General features: G+C 31.1%; 1 protein-coding gene across 1 annotated transcript; it reads left to right on the forward strand.

Moving 5' to 3' along the window:
• The first annotated feature begins 139 nt into the window (after positions 1–139).
• Positions 140–21,621, forward strand: LOC140051234 (heterogeneous nuclear ribonucleoprotein K-like). The gene is made up of 12 exons (XM_072096374.1): positions 140–187; positions 7,608–7,711; positions 14,009–14,118; positions 14,678–14,734; positions 15,730–15,773; positions 16,477–16,549; positions 17,200–17,328; positions 17,497–17,625; positions 18,051–18,401; positions 18,683–18,754; positions 18,988–19,157; positions 21,077–21,621. Exons 2-12 carry the CDS (start codon positions 7,663–7,665, stop codon positions 21,102–21,104), a joined length of 1,212 nt encoding a protein of 403 aa, XP_071952475.1. The 5' UTR covers positions 140–187; positions 7,608–7,662; the 3' UTR covers positions 21,105–21,621.
• The last annotated feature ends 675 nt before the right edge of the window (positions 21,622–22,296 follow it).

Raw genomic sequence — 22,296 nt, forward strand, 5'->3', positions numbered from 1 at the left:
ATTTATTTTTCCTACCTCAAAATTTATTTTAGTTTTATATTTTGTTCTTTGTTTAGCTGTATTTCTATACAAATTGCAATACGTGAAACAACTTTTTGAAAGAGCCACCCACGCGCTAACCAGCCGCCATTTTATTATTGGGGCACGCCTTTCTGAAAAAATTTCTGAAGTCCAACACATTCTTTTGGTTGGTATTCTAAAATGCTCACTTTTTAACAATTATTTTATACTAACATTACACTGAATACAGACATAATCAATTTATATCTTGTAATACGTTCTTTAATAAGTTGATTACTAAGTTATGAAGACATTATTAGGTAAACATCAAAGTGGGTTCTTTCCTCTTCGCGAGTAACCCTGTTTGCCTAGGCCTATCATGGAGATCTTGACCGCGGCGGCGTCACTAACCTATCCGCTCATGTCGGTCAAGAATGTTATTCATGTTGGGCCTAGGATTATCGTGTTAATGTTTGTATTGATAATACATGTGTGTCACCAGGCTAGTCTTAAATGTTTTGTCGAACTTTAATTTATTTTATAATATAATTTAAAAACAATCAATATTTAACAAAAAAAACCCATCTTTATTTAATTTAATTTCAAGAATTTGTTTGATCTTTTTTTTGTTGTTCCATTATAATATGCGTATAATATAGGCTAGGCCTAGTATTATTTATGCATCATTTTATGTAATGTTGATTGTAAACTTATTAGTTATTACATTTTTTTGTCCATGTCCGATCCCATCTTAGCCTACTAGGTAGGGCCAAGACAAGGCTTTGATCACGTGTGTTGTTTGTTACTGTATGTATAGGCCTAGCGGTACCAGCCTAGCTAGGCTAGTAGACTGAATCATTCAGTTTTTTAAGCCTGTTTTCCTGTCGACGTTGAAATACGTTGAGTTGCGTTGAGTTTAAAATCGTTAAAGTTGAAAATAAAATAGCGATGACGATGATCGAGTCAGACCGCTAATATTTACACATTTTTACGCGATCGTTCATAGTTTCTTGGTTCTCTCGAGCGTTACTGGGACACGCGGACGTGAAGTGTTGCAAAACTAAGGCCGGCCACGCGCAGCCGGGACCGCGTGAAAATTGAAAAAGTTACGGGTTTTGATGCTTAAACCCAGCCTAGGACATGCTTTCGTTGATATCTTAATCTAGGTTTACACTAAAGACAAACATTAAATTTAATTGGTTTAATATTATAATTTAATTTAACTTACACTTGTTTTTTTTAAATATCAGACCTTAAAAGTGTACAAAAAAGGTGAAAAACATCGTCGCGTTGTAAACATTCAAGAATTGTCAGCGCGTACCTATTTTTTCACAAACTGCAATGACGTAATTTGTGGACCATTTGATTGGTCAGTTTTAACGATCGTAATCGTTAAAGTTGAACCGAGTTCAACTTTAACGATTTAAGATTTTAACGATTTTCAATGTTAATTTTTACCCCCTTTTCCTGTTAAATCGTTGAATATGTCAACTCAACGCAACTCAACGTAACTTAACGTCGACAGGAAAACAGGCTTTACAGCATAGTTATGTGGTTGGTATAACCCAAAGAGTTGTACTTTTATGTATGCAAAAATTGTTTTATGATTTGATAAAGGACAAATAAGCTTTTTTAGTTCCACATCTCAACTCACCACTTAGACAATAATGGGCTTGTTTGGGTACAGAATTTTGCACAAAAGTATGGGGGTGGGATTATTATGCTGGCCAGCTGTTAACTGTTGATTTACCGATTCTCGGGCACAGTTTTTGGAAAACAATTTGAATTCAATATCATTTTTATATAATTAAAAGAATTTTATAATTTAAGTGAAAACAAAATAAAATACTTTTTCTTAAAAAATGTTGGAGAAGCAAAGCTCACAGTTAAAATAATTAATTCTCTGACATTTTGTTGTTGCTTGGCAACATTTTTCTACATTAGTGATTACCAAGTGTTTTTTTTTTATTCTGTTGTAAATTGTTCAATTATGGAGATTGTTGAAATATGTTAATATTTAATGATATAAATGTGTAGTAGTATGGATTGTGAACAGTATGGATTGTGAACAGTATGTAATGTCCAAAGAAATAACTGGAAAATATACTGTTTCTTCTTTTCGGTAGATTGTACACAGTAGTTCAGTACTAAAGATCAGTGTCACTTTGTTTCTATTTTACAACGTCCCTATTTTCCAGTTCTGTGTGTTTAAGAGCAGCAAAACAATAAAGGTCTTCAACCGAAAATTCCTGTATTTAGAAGATTAAAATTCATTTTTCTGTAAGATGTTTTTTTTTTCAGATACTGTGTAGTAGCTTTAAAATCAACAGTACTGCCAAGGTCGTCTAGAAAATTAGCCATGTTTAATCACCATATGTCTACTCCCTCTGTAGTTAAGAACTATATTGATTGGTTTCTATGGCTACGGGTAAACTTGTCCAATAGGAATGGTACAGGTGTTAATGGTTATGTATTATTATTTCTAACAAACTTGAGTAAATTCAATATCAATGCTTCCACAATTATGAATGTTTTTAGTGGGTATTGCTAAACTCCGCAAACCTCCAAAAAAACATAGCAAACCCCCAAAAAAACATAGCAAACCCCACTGAACCAACATAAAAGTGATTAAATCATGTAGTGTACGACCCACTGGGTATATCCATGTAAAAAAAATATTAAATTTCTACTGTTAACCACTTATTTTTGGGGGTAAAACATCATTTTAATATACAATATATTTTTTTTTACATGGACATACTCAACTCAGTGGGTTGTACACTACATGATTCAATCACTTTCATGTTGGTTTGGTGAGGTTTGCTATGTTTTTTTGGAGGTTTGCAGGGTTTAGCAATACCCTTTTTAGTTACAATTTAAAAAAATATTATACAGAATAACATAAAGAATACAATTTTTGTCCATTCTGCATTGCCAATTATTCCAATTAAAGATTTTAAATTGATTTTCCTAAATATGGTATTAAAATGACCTAATTCTGACTGGCTTCTTAAAATGGTTTTAAGTAAAGGCTAGTTTATATATAATTCCTGCATTTAGTGTTGTGCTTGCATGATTGTCGTAGTTAGACAATTTAGACAGTTTAGTTAGTGCCAAGCTGTATTCTCTCGAAGCTTGTTTTACCAGCTAGATTTAACAGAATAAATTAGTTTCAACCGGTATTAAAAATACAAGAAAATAAACAAAGCTACAGTAGTAATAGGCTGGAGGCAGACAGATTCTGGATTGGTTTAGTAAAAAGCGACATTTGGTCATATATTTAAATGCGTCTAGGAATTGGTACCTCACTAATTGCCTTTAAATGGAATTAATTTATAATTAATATTAATAATATTATTGGAGTACACTGACATGTATTCACAAAATCGTGAATTGCCATTCAGTGGGTATTATTGTTTATAGGACAAATTACTGTTCTAGTTCTTGCACTGTTGCTAAAATCAAGTTAGAATTTTACATGTATTTTGTATGTAATTATCATAATAATAATTGAAGTGTACGGTTTAGTAACATGCGAAAATAAGTACATGTTTGAAATCTGAGTAAAATTAAAGATAATTTGAAAGCGGTTTGCAGCATGCTGTGACGGATGTTGTATGATGCTTTAAACGGGTAGTACTAATGGCGGTATTGTTGGCCGTTTTGGACAATGAATCGCATGTTGTACACAATCTACTGTTCCATTATGCCTTCACAATAAATGAAATTTGATAGGGCACAAAGTGTATAACATGTGCAAGGCGCGAACGAATTGAGGCAATATTAGTCGTCGACAACTGCTTGCATTTCGTCTTGTACATGCCGTGTAAAGATACACTCGTGTTTGACATTATTGAATTTTAGTCGTGGTGCGTTAACTTTGGAAGCGATAACATAACAAAAACAATATTACTATATTGTCCTCTTTGTTATTCTTATTGATCTTGTGCTATTAAAATACACAGATGAAATGTCGAGGTAAATTACTGTATTACATGAGAAGTATCAGAAGATTATGAACTGACCTGTGTACATTTCTTAAAATGATGGATACAGTGTTAATAGTTGGACCTGTAGGTTTCAAGGCTTTAAAACAAATCTGGGAACAGATTAATTGTTTTTACACTTTTTAGAGACCTTACATTTTAGATGAGACTTTCTCAGAAAGAACTCTGATAATGTTATTTATATTTTGTAGAACAAATAAATACATGGCTACTTCACGTCATAAGATCTCAAATAATGATATAATAGGTTGTTTGACTGTAGGTGAATGAGTGGCTAATATTAATATTATACAACATTTTACAAGGAAACATTGTGCATGTACAAAACCCGACTTGTTCATGTTAAAATTTTTAAATAAGAATGGTCCCACTCTACTATCATAATTAATCTATTATCTAGGTTATCAAATTCCTAGGTTTAATGTATAGTAATGTTAACATGATCAAAATTTAATATAGGTACAGTATTTATGTTATTGTATAACCCTCAATGAACAGGCTTATAGTCAGTCTGTGTTGCGATAATCATTTACATAACCAGTGAAAATACTAAGGCGTCGTCGCTTATCCTAATCTAATGTCGTATATTTTTTTCTTATAATGCTTATGCGACATAGTTTTTTTTAATATTGTAAAGACATGATTTAATTAGACAATGATAAAGATGTTGTCATGGTGATCCCATACGAAGGAAGTTAAATAAGCTAAGTGCTAAGTCAGCACCTCATTCTCCAGGCATACATTATTTCAGATTGATCTTAAATTATAATGTTGAAATTGGTCATAGATCTTAAGCCGTGTCTACACTGTCAAACTTTATGACAAAATGAGGTGTGCCCATATATGGACATGATGATATCATATCACGGCCATATTTAGACATAACACTATGATATTTGGGCACATCTCATTTTTTGGTCATATAAAGTTTGATAGTGTAGACAGCGGTTTAGTTTATATTCAGATTTGCATTAATTAAGATCATGTTGTTTACCATATCTTAAATATCTTTTGAGATCAAATATAGGTTATAATTCTGACATAAAATTATATGAAATGGTTTTTGTTTATGTAGAAAAATATCTTAATAGATCTTTTGAGATAAAATATAGGTGATAATTTGGACATAAAATTATATGAAATGGTTTTTGTTTATGTAGAAAAATATCTTAATAGATCTTTTGAGATAAAATATAGGTGATAATTTGGACATAAAATTATATGAAATGGTTTTTGTTTATGTAGAAAAATATAAACTTATTATGATAGACATTGACAGGTCTTTGTATATTGTGACATTCTAGTTGGCTATAATTAATGTGTCAATTAAAAGAAAGTCAATTTATTCCATGCCAATTTTAGTTTGTTCTCAGCAAACATAATCAATTATATTGAAAAAAATAGGGAGAACTGTATACACAGGGTGTTGCTGTAGAATAGGAAAATATAGCCATTCGTATGTATCAGGTTTAAGAAGACATTGTTAAATTTATAATATTCTGCCTAAGAGGACCAAAGCTTGTTTATGGCTGTGTTCGGACGTAAAATCAGTTCCATGTGTAACTTTACATGTGTAATCAGTGATCGTTCGGACGATGAACAATTTACAGGTGTAAACTACTGTAACAAAAAAATACCCAGCAGGGTCATATTTCACTTAAAAACACGTAAAAATTGCTCCTTATCTTGCGGTTAATCACCTTGCGGTTTAAGGTGTAATTGAAAAATCCACCTCATGAGGTGGTTTTTTGAAACAGCAAGTTTATCTCAAAAAACAAATTTACACGCGACCATTACACGTGTAAATTTGTTCCGTCCAAACGGTCTCTACTGTATGTTGTTCCAATCATCCACCCAGGTTAATTCCAAGCCCTGAAAAGCCATTCTTTGAAATGGTTGACACACCCTTTGGCCTTTTAGTTTTTCTATTATCCTTTGTACAATACACAATTGTCTGTATTTACCCCTTTTTTTATTTTCTTAATTATTAATATCAAATTTCTATATTTCAAATAATTAACAATACCAATTACCAACAGTAGAGTATTCAATTCATGACCACAACAGTATTTCTATATTTTATTTTTTTATATTTAATACTTCACTACTGAGTTAGTTCAAACTCAACTATTCATTTGAACGAATGATAGAATAAAAATTTCACCTACAATAAATAATTAAAAATGCAAAAACAGATGATAAAAAAGTAAGTTATTATAATTTAATAAACATGATTGTTTATAAAGTAGGGTTTTAAATGGGAATTTTCTTGCAATGGGTAATATTTATCTTATAATAATTATGCTAAGAACATGGATACTCAACTGCCATTAGTAATCTTAATTTGAATAATTTGCCTGTTTTCAATTTAATACCCAGCTTGTTGTATATAAATTCATTCTGGATGTGTGTGTAATGTTAAGATGACATACAACAGGATAGTTACTGTTGTTAGAGAATATATTTCAAGATACATTAGTAACAAATTTGAACCACCTTGGAGAGGGATTACAATACCTCGTGTTGTTTTAAAATATAAATTTTGTTTTAGCAATACAATATGTATATCAGAAGATTAACACAAGTTATAATTTTGTTGTGTAGGCCTATGTCATTTTATATCATGGTTCCACCAATCAACCACCCCATACTGAAGTACTGTAGCACCTACTACTCTGTCATATATACTAATCACATGTATCTTCAGTATATCAATGCGAGCATATTCTTGAAAAAATCCTTGCATGCAAACAATTAATTAACAAATTTATAATTTAATAAATAGAATTTAGGAAAATTGTACTATATTTTCTTGTTTTTATTAAAGTTATTGATTTTGTGGAACTAATAATTATAGCTATTTAGTAAAATAATACCTCTATGGAAGGTGACTTTAGGAATTATGAAAAATTATCTAAAAACATACTATATGAAATATGTATCCTATTTCACAATTTAATATTTGTATAGCATTTTGTTTGCTTGTAAACCCAAATATTAAAAGGCTAACAACATTTTTTTTTCTATTTATAATAGCAACTAATCTTTAATTTAATGTAATGTTTAATATATGTATTAACCATTGTTATTTGCTATACTTTTTGTGTTAGGTTGATTTATATTTTATAATGATATTTTGACAATTATAACACGCAAACATAAACCCACCATGTTTAAAAACTATTTTTTTATGAGATAAATATCAATTTTACAATTTTAATGAAATTCATGGTATAATACAATGTGTAGTTATTTCAATGCACATGTTGAGATATATGCATAAAAAAGGAATGATCCTTGTAGAACATATATAATTATTGATAAAGTATTAAATACAAAAAATCCATAATAATATAATAAGAATATGTACATGATAATGAAAGGTACAGTAGCTAATATTGTAGGTTTATTGGCCCATGTGTAAAAAGTACTGACTATCCATTAAGATGTCAGCGCTGCCAGTATATTGAATTGAACAAACCCACAGGTTTTCATATGCTAATGAGCATCATTAGCATATGCATGATACACCTGCTACGTGCACTGTGATTGGTCAATGTTTAATCCATATATAGATGAGGCTTCTTTTCTTTTTTTCAGTCTGTTCCAGCTATTGACTCGCTTGACATCATACTGCTTTCCTTCTCAAGACGTTATGTCCAACATCGATGCTAAACTACAAATGATGGCTGGCGACAACGAAGGTAAGGCTTACAACCTATACATAATATTTTGTACATTATAGTTAACCATTACTGTCTATTTTTAACACACTATTCCGCACTGGTAATTGATTGTAAGAGTCTATCTACTCTATATTCACTCTAATTTAATAGCATTGTCTATCTATTTAAGATATTAAAAAATGTGATCAGTTTATTATAATTTACAGTCATACATTGGAAATAGTATGCAAAATATTCTCAAAAAATTGCGTAAATTCTATTAGCTTCTTGAGGCTAGTGTTGAATTATATAATGCAGCTGCAGTGAAATCGTTGGTTTGGATTTTATTCAGCATAATGCATCATCCCAGTTATTCAAATTATCTTGCGACTGTAATTTTTAATAATAGATAGGCTGCTCTGAGATTTATTTAAAGAATTAATGAAGAAAACACAAGAAGCAGACTGCTCGCGCTTTGTGTTGTTTGTACTCAACTTAGAATATTAAAAAGCAGCATGATAGGTGGGTGTGTGAATTCTGGATGTTAATGTGCGTAGGTTTAAGTACAGATGAATTAATCATGACAGTGGAATTGCATACAAATGACCTACAGCTCTACTGAACTTTACATGTAATTATTTTGGATGTTAAATCCGTGTTTTTGAAACGAATGTTATTAGGAAATGTGATGCATTATTATTTAAAAGATCAAATAAGCAATACTTTACTCTAACTTGTATTTTTTGTATGTGGATATTAAGTTATAACGATTCCTTTAATTTATTGAACCTAACTGCTTTTGATGGCTGAGCATGTGTGTAGTTCTGTTCCTAGTTTATAAAGCAGTTTTTCAAAATTTGTTTTTATAAGGCCAGTCTTTTTTTCCACAGTATGTACAACTACAATATACTTTATAATACTATTAGTAGATGTAACATTTTCTAATAACATCTAAAAGAGTTTAAATTTAACCTGAAATAATAACAAATACCTACATCATAAATTCAGTGCAGGAGTACTACTATACATTAAAGCAGAAATATTGATGTAGTCACGAACATGATAGGTGTTACAAGACTGATCCATTCTGATAGCTTGTTGTCTTGGGTTAAGTCGTAAGACACATTTACATTTCCCACATTAAATATTCAATTTATTTTTTTTGTTTCTAAATTGATTACATATGCGTGTAGTCCCTTATTTTATTGGTTATCATGTATCAGATATTGGGCAAAACGTTGCTGACTTTAATTTCACTCTCTCTGTGACATGTGACTCGAATAATTCTGTACAAATCATATGATTATTTTGTAGAAGGCTGCATAATCACCCGATACATTCTGTAGATAATCATGATGTATTCATTTTGTTCTTTAAATTCTATTTTTTAAAGCAATTTTTTTAGGAAATTAAAATACATGTAGAATTTTAAAAGCTTTACTGTATGATTGGATGGTTATTATGATTATATTTTTGGCATTTAAAAATTTAATTTTTTGTTTTACTTGAATTGAACCTGTTGGGTTTAGGATATTGATATTTATTTGTTTCGTACTGCATCTCTAGTTTCATCAAACATCGTTTTTAGTCATGAATATTAATAACTCGTTAAAATTTGATGTTGTTCAAATATTGATATACAAAGAATTGACAAACTGTTTGCTATTAGCTAATGATATTCAGTATTTAATGTTGAGTACTAGCAGGTGGTAGGCCTAGACTTGCATTATAGATGAGCAAGGGTCGCACCACCAGCCTTTGTATTGATCTAACAAAGCAACAGAATAGATGCTGACCTCACCCTATTCACTAAAATTTGGAGACAAAGGAGGAATTGATCTTCTGGGCCCAATACTCAATTTGTTAGGCTTAATGAAGAAATGCTATTGTTGCCTTGGTGGTAATAATTAGTTCATTGTAGATGCAAGTGTTATATTAGACCATTCATGCGTAGGTCCACTTCTTTGTTTGCAGTTCGATCAACAATTATTATAACCCATTTGATTACTGTTGCTTCACGAAATATAAAAGAACTGGCACTCTCATTTATCTAAGTTCAGATGTATTATATTTAGAAAAGGTACATTATTAATCATTAAATCTAAAATATTAATGAGATATTGCTTTTTCCAATGAATGTACTTTGAAAAATAATTCCCAATACATTATTGCTGTAGTGTAACAAAATACTGTTGCTTGTTGTAGCATTTTTTGTAAATTTGATTGAAGGTAGAATTGTGCTGGTTGGTCAGGCAGTTTTATCTTGACGGTTGTTCTGCTACAGTAGTAACTGAGAAACAAGTGTTTTTGTACACCAATTATGCGCATAGTATTTCTTCCTAGAATGTAACAAAATTAGTAATAATATAATAATTATAATGTCATTACGGTTTACATGGCATTCTGTATTATTGATGTACATACTGACAAAGGCTTGCAAGATATTTTGTTGATTATTGTAGTCATTTTCAGGTTAATCTTAATGTGTATACTTTACTTAATCTTGTAGACTTCAAACAAGTTATAAAATGTGAACCTTCCGAAGACTTGACCGACAATTGGCAAACATCTGGTAAACTTATACATATACATGCAAAAGCCCTATTAATGTCTAGTACTTGCGTCAATAGTCACAAATCCATTTTGAATTTCATTCAATAAAACTAATTCATCCTTAATTTATTTCTAATTCATTTGTGTTGTTATCTAATGTGTTTAAAGAATGTTCATCACTTGTACTGAATCTGAAATGTCGGCAATGTTTTCAGTTTGAAAAAGCTGGTACTAATTGAATCGATCAACAACATTGATGTTGTACGATTGCATAATGTTGTTTATTTGTATATATTGATTGTAGTGCATTTTGATTGTACAAATACAGGCATGTGTTTGTAGCACATAAACAGTGAAGAATAAGCTTTCGGTTTAATACAAACATAAATAGTTGGAACATTGTGTTTATTATAGTATTATATCAAGACTGCAATCTACAAAACCAGTAGAAAAAGGTCCCAATTTTACCATTACACATTTTGAATACCAGACTTGACATAAATCCGGACGTTAGTAGGCAACCCATGGGTGTCCAGCTATTGGGAGAGTTGACACTAGCACCTTTCTAATATAATCCTTGCACTTTTACCCAATATGACAAAAATGAATTTCAATTCAGGAAATTAAAATTGTACTATAATATAAGCAAAGTGCTTTTATAAAGACCTTGTATATTATTGTTGTGATATTATGAATATGAAGTGTGTGAAATAACCAATTTGCAATGAATGACTGATTCGATATTAAATCCATCTCATATTTTCTTAACTCGTTAATTCATTCTCGGAGGCTGAAGAAGAAAAACAATCTTTGAGTGCTACGTCTCTTGTCGAAATGAAAGAATGTTTCTGTTGAGAATTAAGAAAAACAACACAAGACGAGAAATACTATGAGGTAGTCTGTAGAACGGGTACTCTGTTATAATAGATGTTTTTAGATTTATTTACACATTTAAAAAAAAAATGTTTTCCTCTACAGTATACTGTCCATCTCACTCTAGTTAAGTAACCTAATAATAATGACTGTATAATTCACCTGTAAATTGCAATTAAAATATTTTATTAATGTTTATAGCACATTCTTGTTTTTTTAACAAGTTCTTGAAATACTGTACATTGTGCACCTCATTATTTTACTAATATTTTTAACTCTAACGATTGATTATAATTTATTCTTACAACATGATAAAATAGCAAATGAGAATCTTGTTAATAGTACAAAAATTAATAAAGATTAATTACTTTTTGAGAAATTTATTATGACAAATACTAGTGATTCATAGCCACACCCATACTTTGATTAAAATGAAATCAGTAAGAATGTGAAAAGTGAGTGAAGAAATATGCAAATGAGATGGTTGAAAGGGTGACATGAAACACAATGACACGCTGGCTTTGTCCGCCATATCTTGTTTCCTTGGTAACAGGGTACAAAGTACAAGGTCTACAAATGTATTTAATGTAATTAATATTAAAAACAATAGGTCTGGATTAGTGTTCTGATTAAAACATAACCGAATTATGTTGTTATAAAGATGGATTGATTCGTGTATAAAAAATTGTTCTCTCTGTAATTATATTCTTAGTTGCTAAGCAACGGGTAGATTTATTAACGAGGAAATTGTATTTTCTTTAAAAACATGTGGGAAATGAACAGCAAGGAGTGGCGAAATGGAATCGAGTGCTAATTGCAGATGTTTTAATGAACGCTATGCCATCAAATTATAGCGAGCAGGAATAGGCTTGTTTGTCTACCAGTACCATACATTGAAATAGAATTAAGAGCGTGATGTAGAAAGTGGCTATTTAATTTATTAAGCTGGCTCCTTCTTTCTAGACTGGAGACAAGAAATTAATTTTTATCAAGGTAGAAGCTGTAAAAATTATATTAACAAATTGTAATTTCATACAGCACTATCAGTTGGACATTTCACAGATCTCCATACTCAATACAATCAGGACATTTCACAGATCTCAATACAATCAGGAAAGGGAAAAAAATAGATTAAAATCGGTAACATTTACCATTGATATTATTCTGATTATCAAAGGCACATTTCTTAAAATTCTATATCACTTTATAAAATAAGTTAAAAAAATTATAACAAACAGGATTTAAAAAATGTGAATATACCTTAGTTTTTGCATATGGTTTTTTAAATCTTTTTTTGTTTTGTTCAAGTACTGTTAAGTTCAGTTAAATTAGGATGTCCAAATGTCGGTAAGACACCCTAAGGGAATTTAACTTGTGATTGTAATTACTAAAAATACAATTAATGCGGTGTATTAAAGTTTGACATTTTTCTAAGATCATTTGGTTGAAAAGTGTAAGAAAATTGAGTTTTTTTTAACTTATTATATTAATATTTTCCTCGTACTACACAGATATCCAAAAGTGTGTAGTATGTTTATTTGTATGAAATTGATATAAATAAGTGTACACTTTTACAAAGGGATTTAGTAATTATTAATATTTGCCTCATACTAGACGGATACACAAACATCTATAGTAAGTTTACTTGTATTGAAAAGGGATTTAGGCCTTTATTAATATTTGCCTCATATCCGTCTGTTTACTTGTATACTATATAAAATTGATATTTTATAAATAAGTTTTCACATTATATGTGTGAAAAGGAATTTAGGCCTATAGTTCAATGGTTTTATTTTCTTCTCATTTCCTATTAATGCATCGTATATGGAGTAGAAAATAATTAGCATACATCTGCTTATTCATAAATTGAATATGGTCAAAGATTAATCTTAAAAGTAAATGAGTCATGTTAGATAACTGCAGGTGTATTGAAAACGGCTACGAAATGGAGGACCTTTAAAGCAAATGATACTAACCAAGGTCGTAGACGTTAACATTTAAAAAGAAAGGAAATTACGTATCCAGACTGCTGGACAAATTAAATAGTATTGTGTCGTTAGTTTGTGTGCATTAAAAAACGACAATGACTAGAGCACTGAGCGAGCTAGCAAGCTAGCACTTGGAATATTTAAGTGGATTTCATGTTGAGGATTTGAAAGAAAACCACAAGGACTTAAATGAAGATGAACAGAATGAATGTGAAATGAGAATGTAGAGTGGATAGCTATAGATTTTAATGCTAATTGCCGCTAGCTAAATTTAAGTAACTACATAATAATATGACCATAATATTCTAATTCGATTTTGATATTTCCTTGCGTTCATTCAAGAAACATTTGTACGGAAAGAAAATTGCTTTTTGAAAATTGATACGATTTAGAATAAGTGTGATTTAAATATTCTATGAGTTAGAGAAAATAGTGATGCAGGCATAGTTAGTTTATGCTGCCTGTGAAGGGCATTCAAGCGTGAAATGTAGTGGTCTTCCCTGCGATGAGTACTTGATATTTATTCATTATCAAGGGACTGATAATACACATTACATAGTAAAAAGCAATGGAATCTACAAGACATTTAGTCAAGCGAAGACTAGCAGATTGAATGCCATAGTTTGTTGTAAATTATTATTTGCTTTTGAGGCAATTCACTTCTGGAATAAATTATTATAATTATTTTACAGCTTCTATTTCTTAGGAAATGTTCATCTTTAAGATCAGTATTTCAGGATGCTCTTGAATATTATTTATTTCACGATATGTATGATTATATTTGTATTTTATTTTGTTGTTTGCTGTACAGTAATACTAATATGGAAAGAGTGGCGGCATGGTGTGGCAAGAATAACTTCTAGGTTTCAATGGAATTATCAAATATTTTGGATTTTTTATAAATTTGTTTTTTTCTTTGTAGGAGGCAACAAACGTGATCGTGATGAAGATATTGGGTCTCCAGAACAATCGGTCAAACGACCTCGTGGAGATGGTCCGGAGATAACCCTACGTATCATGATTATGAGTAAGGTATGTTCTAAATAAACAGTTTATCATTATTATTTTACCCAACTTAAACAATAAGCAATATTTTGTATTTAAATTAATATGTTATTATAATCTGCATTTTGGTTGGTTAATTATAAACGTTGAGGGTAAAAGGTCGTTAAAGACCAGCTTTACTTCAGCTGCTCAAGGCAGTCTTGTCTGAACAAAAGCTTGTGGCAATCAATTAATATGCAAATTAGTTGTTAATTATGTTGAGGCTATTCATATGCTCATTCGTTTTAGACATTTGTATTTTCTGTGTTAATCTTAAAATTATATGTGTACTCTCTTACGGAAACATTCAAGTAACCAACTACACCTAATTGCATTGTGATCTGATTAAACATTAATTGATATGTTGTCCTACTGTACTATAAAATATAATACTCTAGGTATGGTTCCCCCCCCCCCCCCCAAAAAAAATTAATTTATAGACCGCTAATATGATAATTTGTAGTATTGTAGCAGTAATATTGATTTTTAAAAACAGAAATGTAATATTGTAGTCAATTTATTAATTTTTAATGTTTTGTTTTATCAGAATGCCGGTGCAATTATTGGCAGAGGAGGTACCAACATTAAGCGCTTGAGATCAGACGTTAGTATTTATTCTGTTCTTATCTTAAATTGATTATATTATGATATTATTATATTGTGTTTAGATTTTATATGAAATATTAAGAATTTTATATTGTTTTGATATAAACCATTTTCATGAATATTTTCCTCAAATTAAATGAACGGTGCTGTGGGTAAATTAATTTTACTTGTGTATTTTTCTATAAAGACAATACAAATATCTTGTATCTTACACTGTACAAAACAAATAGTAAACCAGCAAACCAACAGTCTTTTTATCATAAAATGATTTACTTGCTTTTACTGAAGTCTAAATTCATCTCATGAAAATGGTTTATGACTTGAAATACTTCTATTGAGATTATTTGTCAGTCATGTACTGTATTATTGATTACTATAAACTTCGAATCAATGTTTCTAAGACTACGCATATAATGTCAGCTTTGTCGACGACAAAGAGGAAAATAAGTAAATATAAATGACAAGCCTTCTAAATCCATATAATATGTCAATGAATTTTAAATTGAAGCTTGTGTAATATTAAGATTCCGCCATGTTTTATTTCTGATGATAATGAGTATTACCATAAATGGCCAGACCACAATGTGCTTATGTTTTAATAAGCCCTTTATTTTTTTAAAGCATAATTAATAATTTGACGCAAAATTGCATCTCTGGAGTTTTACTCATTCATGCGTAACCAAGCAAATTTATATATTAACAGCGCATAGCAATTAAAATTGTTTTTTCTTTGACCATATATGGTAATACCTTAATGTTAAAAAGATTGATTATGAATATATGATGTATTTTTATAACGCCATTAACCCCGTGCCCATTTCTCCTTCCATTACTATGTCCCATCTACTACTCTTCCCGTCACTGATCGCCATCGACCATGGTGCCATTACCCAACTTGATGTCCGTACCTGTCCGAATCTATCCATGAACCCTATGGCCCCGCTCCGCTCGGGACTCCACACATTCTCCCGACCTGTTGGCCCGATCGTCCAGTACAATGGAAAAGTTAACGTGCCCGACTGCAGCGGGCCAGAGCGGTATGTCCAATCATCCCGGTTTGTTTACCTTTGTAGAAAACATTAGTTAGGTCATACTCATACACATTAATTAATATATTTAATTATTCATTAAAATAACCCTTCTTAAAAGGGTTTTTACCAATGTGACTCGTATGTAAACTATCAACATTAATACAAAGAGTCAATTTAGTTAATAATATGTTCATCACAGTATGTTAATTAAAGGGTTTTGTTATAATGACATATTAGACTAGGAACCAGTCATTTTGGGGGGTTTTGTTGTTTTATATGTATTAGATATCTATCTTAATGGTCATTGTTGATTCTTTGGGTTCAGTTTTTAATCTAATAGAACTAATGGAATGTCAATGACTTAACAATTATATTATCACTAAATTTGGATCAACAATACTTAAATATGTTAATTAATTAAACATGGGATGTGGTATACTACCAAGATAACAGGCACACTTGCAATGTATACACTGTATATGAACATCTATTTATTATCTGTCATTAAAAGTAACCGTAAAGCGTTATTTCACATGTCATACAAATTGTACTAAATTTGTATTTAAAAAATATTTTTCTACACAATCCAAAAAGTAATGTATGTATACCTGAAAGTGTGCCTGTCGTTGTTGAGAATTATCGATATGGGTGGTGGATTATAAACATGCACATCTATGTGGTAGTAATGCCCGTATTGTTCTCTATATAGGATCTTGACAATTACAGCAGCCCAGGATGATGCTATTGCTTGTCTTATGGATACTATACCAAGTTGGGATGAGGTACAGTAACACCTTACTGACTTATTGAAATTTTGCCTTATTAATGCTCCTATGAACTAAATTGTTATGCTGCCAAGTTTGAGTTGAGCCATAACTGAGTTCATTCGCACCCCTGTTCATAAAAAAAACATACACATAAGATGCTCTACACAGTCTTATTACTTTGAGAGTACAGTTGGTTTTGTAATGGGTTTGCAAATCATGCCAACTGACAGGATTTGAATCAAAGACCCTAAGATCACAAAACAAAACTACGTTGCAGTTTTACCACTCCCATTATTTGAGGAAACAAACCAGTTGGGTTTTGTTTATTATATCTTGCCTTGATTTGAAATTAGTCATTGGACCAGCCTAGAGCTTGCATGAACAAGATGCTTTTGTTCAAATTTGTACCTAGGAGGCCGAGGCCTTTTTCATTACAGCTGTTATGTTAATATCTCCCAGGAAGAAGCTAGGGCATTATCCATTCCTATATTAAGTTAATTGTATGTAAAACAAAATATCCTTTGTATTAACTATTATTAACTAATAAAAAACATTGCCTAATATGTTGGATTGATATTTTGTATTAGTGGTAATGCGTATTGACAATGTAGGCATCACAAAATGAGTTAAATCTTAACGTGTATCAATTACTTTTTTTTCATTAGTACAAACAACGTCCCGACAAAGAGGTAAAAGTAGATGAACTTCAGATTGAGGTTCGTATGTTAGTTCATCAGAGCCAAGCTGGTGCTGTCATTGGTAGAGCTGGCTTCAAAATCAAAGAACTTAGAGATGTATGTATTCACTTTTACTAATTTTGAATTTTATATTAATTTCCTATTCATAAGATATTATAAACTGGTGTAAATCTTGCTTTTTGGATGCATTTGCAAAATATCAACTCTACTTATGTGTGTACAGGAACGTTAAAAGTTAATTGTGTTTTTTTTTTCTAAATTCAGCAAAGTGGAGCAGCAATCAAAGTATACCAAGATGTGTGTCCCAACTCAACAGATCGTGTTGTTCAGATGGCTGGCGTCATTGAGAAAGTATCATCAGCCATGCACAAAGTACAGAAAGTCTTACAAGATGTAAGTGCATATTGTGACATTTTAAGAATGTAGATTTACACATTGAAATATTGAAATTTACCCCATATTGGATATTGAAATGCACCCCATATTAGATATTGAATTGCACCCCATATTGGATATTGAAATGCACCCCAAATTGGATATTGAAATGCACCCCATATTGGATATTGAAATGCACCCCAAATTGGGTACTGAAATGTACCCCAAATTGGGTATTGAAATTTACCCATATTTGGATATTTAAATATATCACACATTAGATATTGATTATCCCCCATATTGGATATTGAAATGCACCCCATATTGATTATACCTCATATTGGACATTGAAGTGTACTCCATAATGGTTATTGAAATGCACTAACATAGCAATATTTTGGATGACTTTTAACACACTGTCTTTATGTAATTCTCTACTATAGACACCCATAAAAGGACCGCTTCAGCCATATGACCCCTATTGTTACAATGTCTTTGCTGCAAGAGGATATGGCGGTTACGGAGATCCATCATTTGATCGTGGCGGCGGAGGAGGAGGACGATTTGGTGGTGGAGGAGGACGAATGGGAGGTGGCGGAGGACGAATGGGTGGAGGAGGAGGAGGTGGAAGACATGGTGGTTTTGGTGGTGGTGGAGGAGGAATGGGTGGTGGACCAAGAGGGTTTATGTCACGTGGAGGACCACGACGGGGAGGCGGAGGAGGAGGTGGCGGCGGAGGGCCGAGAGGTAGACGACAGCAGTTTGATGACTACGACTATGCTTCCGACAATATGGTAAATAATGCTAATAGTGAATGTTCTACCTTATTTGTTTCAAAGAGGATAAAATAACAATGAACAAACCTAATTATAACATTTAATTAGTGTTGAAAGACCTAAAATCTAATTCAATCTGCTTAATAAATTATTTGCATTTTTAATTACATTTTTATTTAATAAAAGGTACATGTGTTTTAACAATAATAATTTTCTTTTCTTAGGGTGGTGACTTTGGAAGTGGATTTAATGGAGGCTACAGCGGTGGTGGAGGAGGAGGAGGTGGTGGTGGCGGTGGTGGTGGTGGAGGAGGAAGTGGTGGCTTTGACGAGGTCAAAGGTGAATCTGCTCAAGTCACCATTCCCAAAGAGGTTTGTGAAATATTATATTCAACCTAAAAGATTATACAGTCATAGAAATATATTTGTTTTTGTGTCAATTCCTTTTAATTAAATATTTAAAAATTTAACAATCTCGATTTAGAAAATATTTCTTAGACAAAGCGAACTAATAAAACTGTAAATAACTGTATTATATTTAATTTATTTAAAAAACATGTGTAAATAAATCAAATTAATAAATCATAATAATTCTTGTCTTGCAGTTGGCTGGGTCAATTATTGGCCGAAACGGAGAACGCATAAAAAATATCCGAAAACAAAGCGGTGCTGTGATAAAGATTGATAATGCTTTACCAGGCCAAACAGATCGCGTTATCACAATCACAGGCAGAACGGAACAGATACAAAATGCACAGTACCTCCTGCAACAAAGGTAGTTAACTCGTTCATGCATGACATTTCATCATCTAAACTAAAAAAATTGTATTGAAATCAAGTTGATATTGAAACTGTTTCAAAATTTAAAATGGTTTTTTCAAGACCCACCAAAAAATAAACATTTCAAAGAAATGTTTTAAGTTTCAATGAACAGCTTGATTTTAATATGTTTAGCATTTTTAAACTGGTTTTTGAGGAGCATTTGCAGTATTCTGTAGCCTTGACGCATGCTACAGTATTCAATAATAGTGACTGTATTGTAAGGATTAGGCCTACTTTTGGTTGAGAACATCAATAGGGGCTGCATGCTGTGGGCCTGACAATTGCATCGACTAATCGTAACAACGCATGATGTATGCTGGGATACTTGTACTGATCTGAGGTTTTCGGTTCTGCTATCGAGTTAGAGAATGCATGACTCCTGCAGATAGCATATAGTATGCAATTCACACAGAATAACAACATCACCAGCTAACTTTATTAACCTCTCAATTATTAACAGAATAATAATAATGTATTGCACACTAACTAACAAAAGTAGCCAGATTAATTTAGACACATAGAAAAGAAAGTAATATGCCAAATTTCTATAGATAAATTCTCACTTTAGTTTCAACTAAAATATGCTCATATTATTATCCATAGAGTATTAATACTAATTTTTTTACTTTTATGCCCTTGTAAAAAATGTATTTTAATATTTGTTTTCTTTTAAATAGTATAGTTTAGTATAAAAACAAATAGAAATGTTTTTAATGTGTAATTGACTCGTTGATATTTTAAAAAAAACAAATAAATACATTAAATTATATATACAATCAAAGAAAGATGTTATTGCTAGTTAGCCAAATTGTAAACATAAATTTTATTCATAAAAAAAAAACGTAAAAAGCTGACTAAACATAGATGATTTACACAATTGTTATGAACATTTTTTTGCCACATTTGTTCAAATGAAACTTATTTTTTGACAAGTGCAAACTAATTTTTAAAAATACTAACATAAAATTAGTTTTGCTGTGCCTAATTAAAACAATGCTGTGTTCACAATAATCATAATAACAATCATATACTATTAATACAACTATAACAACACTCATGCTACTTGATTCTTGCTAGTCTCTCTCATCCAGTCTCACCTGGTTAACATTTCTGCTTCAAACCGTATGGAAGACTAGTGATTTTGTTGTTGTGAACCCAGACAAACATAAAATCCTAGTCTGCCTTAGGGTGAGAGGTGCTAACATCATTTCTGCACTTGCTAACCTGTATATAATGCATCACATCCAGAGATCAACTCTATCATGGAAGACATTTGACCCTTGAACTTGTGGTCATAACTCTTTTATTGAATCATTTAACTAGTGGTTAATTATTAATTCAGATTCAAGATTTATTATGTGGATTTTGCTGAGTGTATTTTTAACTTCATTATTCATTGTTTATTTTCAGCTTTTTCTCTTAATAAAAAGCAGTTTTATAAACATTACATAAAAATTTGATCATTGTCTTTCTTTACCAGATTACACATTACCATTGATGGTTAGCATTAATACCCCTTTTACATTGTCTAGCAAAACTCTGTAGTTAACACGCAACAGGGCGTCTGCACCAGTATTTTGTAGGTGTACGTCCCGATGTGTTTAAAACTTTAGACGTTTACCAGGTGATGTGAAAGGGGTATTTAATATCTTTATTAATTCTAAAGCTCTGTCTACACTATGAAACTAGCAATGTGCCCAAATATGGTGGTGATATGACATCATCATGTCCATATATGGGCATATCACATTTTTTGTCACATAAAGTTTGATAGTGTAGACAGATTTTTAGATTCATTGTTTGTGAACGATTCAGTTACATAGTGTGTTTCATTTATCTGAATAATCATTTTATTTTCTTTCTTTTCTTTAGTGTGAGAGACAACTCAAACAGATACTAGATGAGCATCCAGCCATACATCTACCGGAGAAGTGTCATCATTTAATCCTGTTAATATCTTGCATTAATAATTCCAAACACATTTTGTTATTTTTGTACTCAGATACTGCTTTTCTTTTTTCAATGTATTTTGTAAATAAATATAATTATTGCCCCTTCTTAACCTGTCTGCGATATTAGTAGCGAAATAGCCACCATGTTTTTACTATTAATAAATTGTTGATTTAAAAATTGGTGTATAAATTTTAACGCTTAATTGATAAAGATGTCGATTGTTGCTCCTTATAAGTTCGTGTAACAGAAGAAACAAGTGTGAAGAAACCCTGTGTATAAAGAACCATGGTAATTCTTTGATTTAATTTACATTTTTATTTTATAGTTTTAAACATTTGATGCATAAGCTGAAGTTATTTTGGCTTTTTGAATGGAAGCTCATTTGCACGATCGTGGGCTAATGAATTGTAATGTTTTTACAATGTTGAAAAAATACTTTGAATAAAGAATATTGCATGTTTTAATTTGACTGTTTTTCAGAATTTGATTTTATTGTGTACAAGATATTTGAATGTTTACAGTGAATGTAAATTAATGGAAGATTCCTAAATCACTTGAATAAGGGATGGGGATTTATTTGAGTTGATTGTGAGAACCTTACATTATTAAATAACATTCTGAGAAAGGTGGTGTGCAATTGTGGATAGTTTAACTCACTGTGAACTGACATATTATATTGGTTCTTATGACTGAATGAAAAAAAACTAAATGTGTGCAGATATTGCCTCCATATGATGTCATAGGTCATCGCAATATTAAAGCTTCTTAATAATAATTACCCATATTATTTTATCCGATCGGTATTGTTTTTGTGGATTGGTACAATGTAAAACGGAATACTGCAGTATTAATACAGTTGGTTTTTATGTGTTTAGGAGGCTTGTGAGTTTGGTAGTGTGCATTGGAAATAAATATAGCCTTACTCTATATATTTATTTAAATGAATGAAAAAAAAACGTTCCTGATGAAATTGTATATCATGCAGCGTCTAATGGTCTTACAACGCATTGTGTGTCGAGTCAAAATCAAAACTTTTGTGCGGATCATTTTTTCTTTTCAATATGAATATGGAATAAAGGCGTTGATAAATCCTAATGAATTATAGTTCGTACATCTTTTGTTTAACATAATCTTATTAT

Source organism: Antedon mediterranea, chromosome 6, assembly GCF_964355755.1.
Source record: "Antedon mediterranea chromosome 6, ecAntMedi1.1, whole genome shotgun sequence".
Lineage (NCBI taxonomy): Eukaryota > Metazoa > Echinodermata > Crinoidea > Comatulida > Antedonidae > Antedon > Antedon mediterranea.

What these genes read in the sequence shown, in the direction of transcription:
- LOC140051234 (XM_072096374.1), top strand. Translation starts at nt 7,663, where the DNA reads ATGTCCAACATCGATGCTAAACTACAAATGATGGCTGGCGACAACGAA. An exon ending in CTATACCAAGTTGGGATGAG is followed by an intron (nt 16,550 to 17,199) that starts GTACAGTAACAC and finishes TTTTTTCATTAG; the next exon opens with TACAAACAACGTCCCGACAA. An exon ending in AAATCAAAGAACTTAGAGAT is followed by an intron (nt 17,329 to 17,496) that starts GTATGTATTCAC and finishes TTCTAAATTCAG; the next exon opens with CAAAGTGGAGCAGCAATCAA.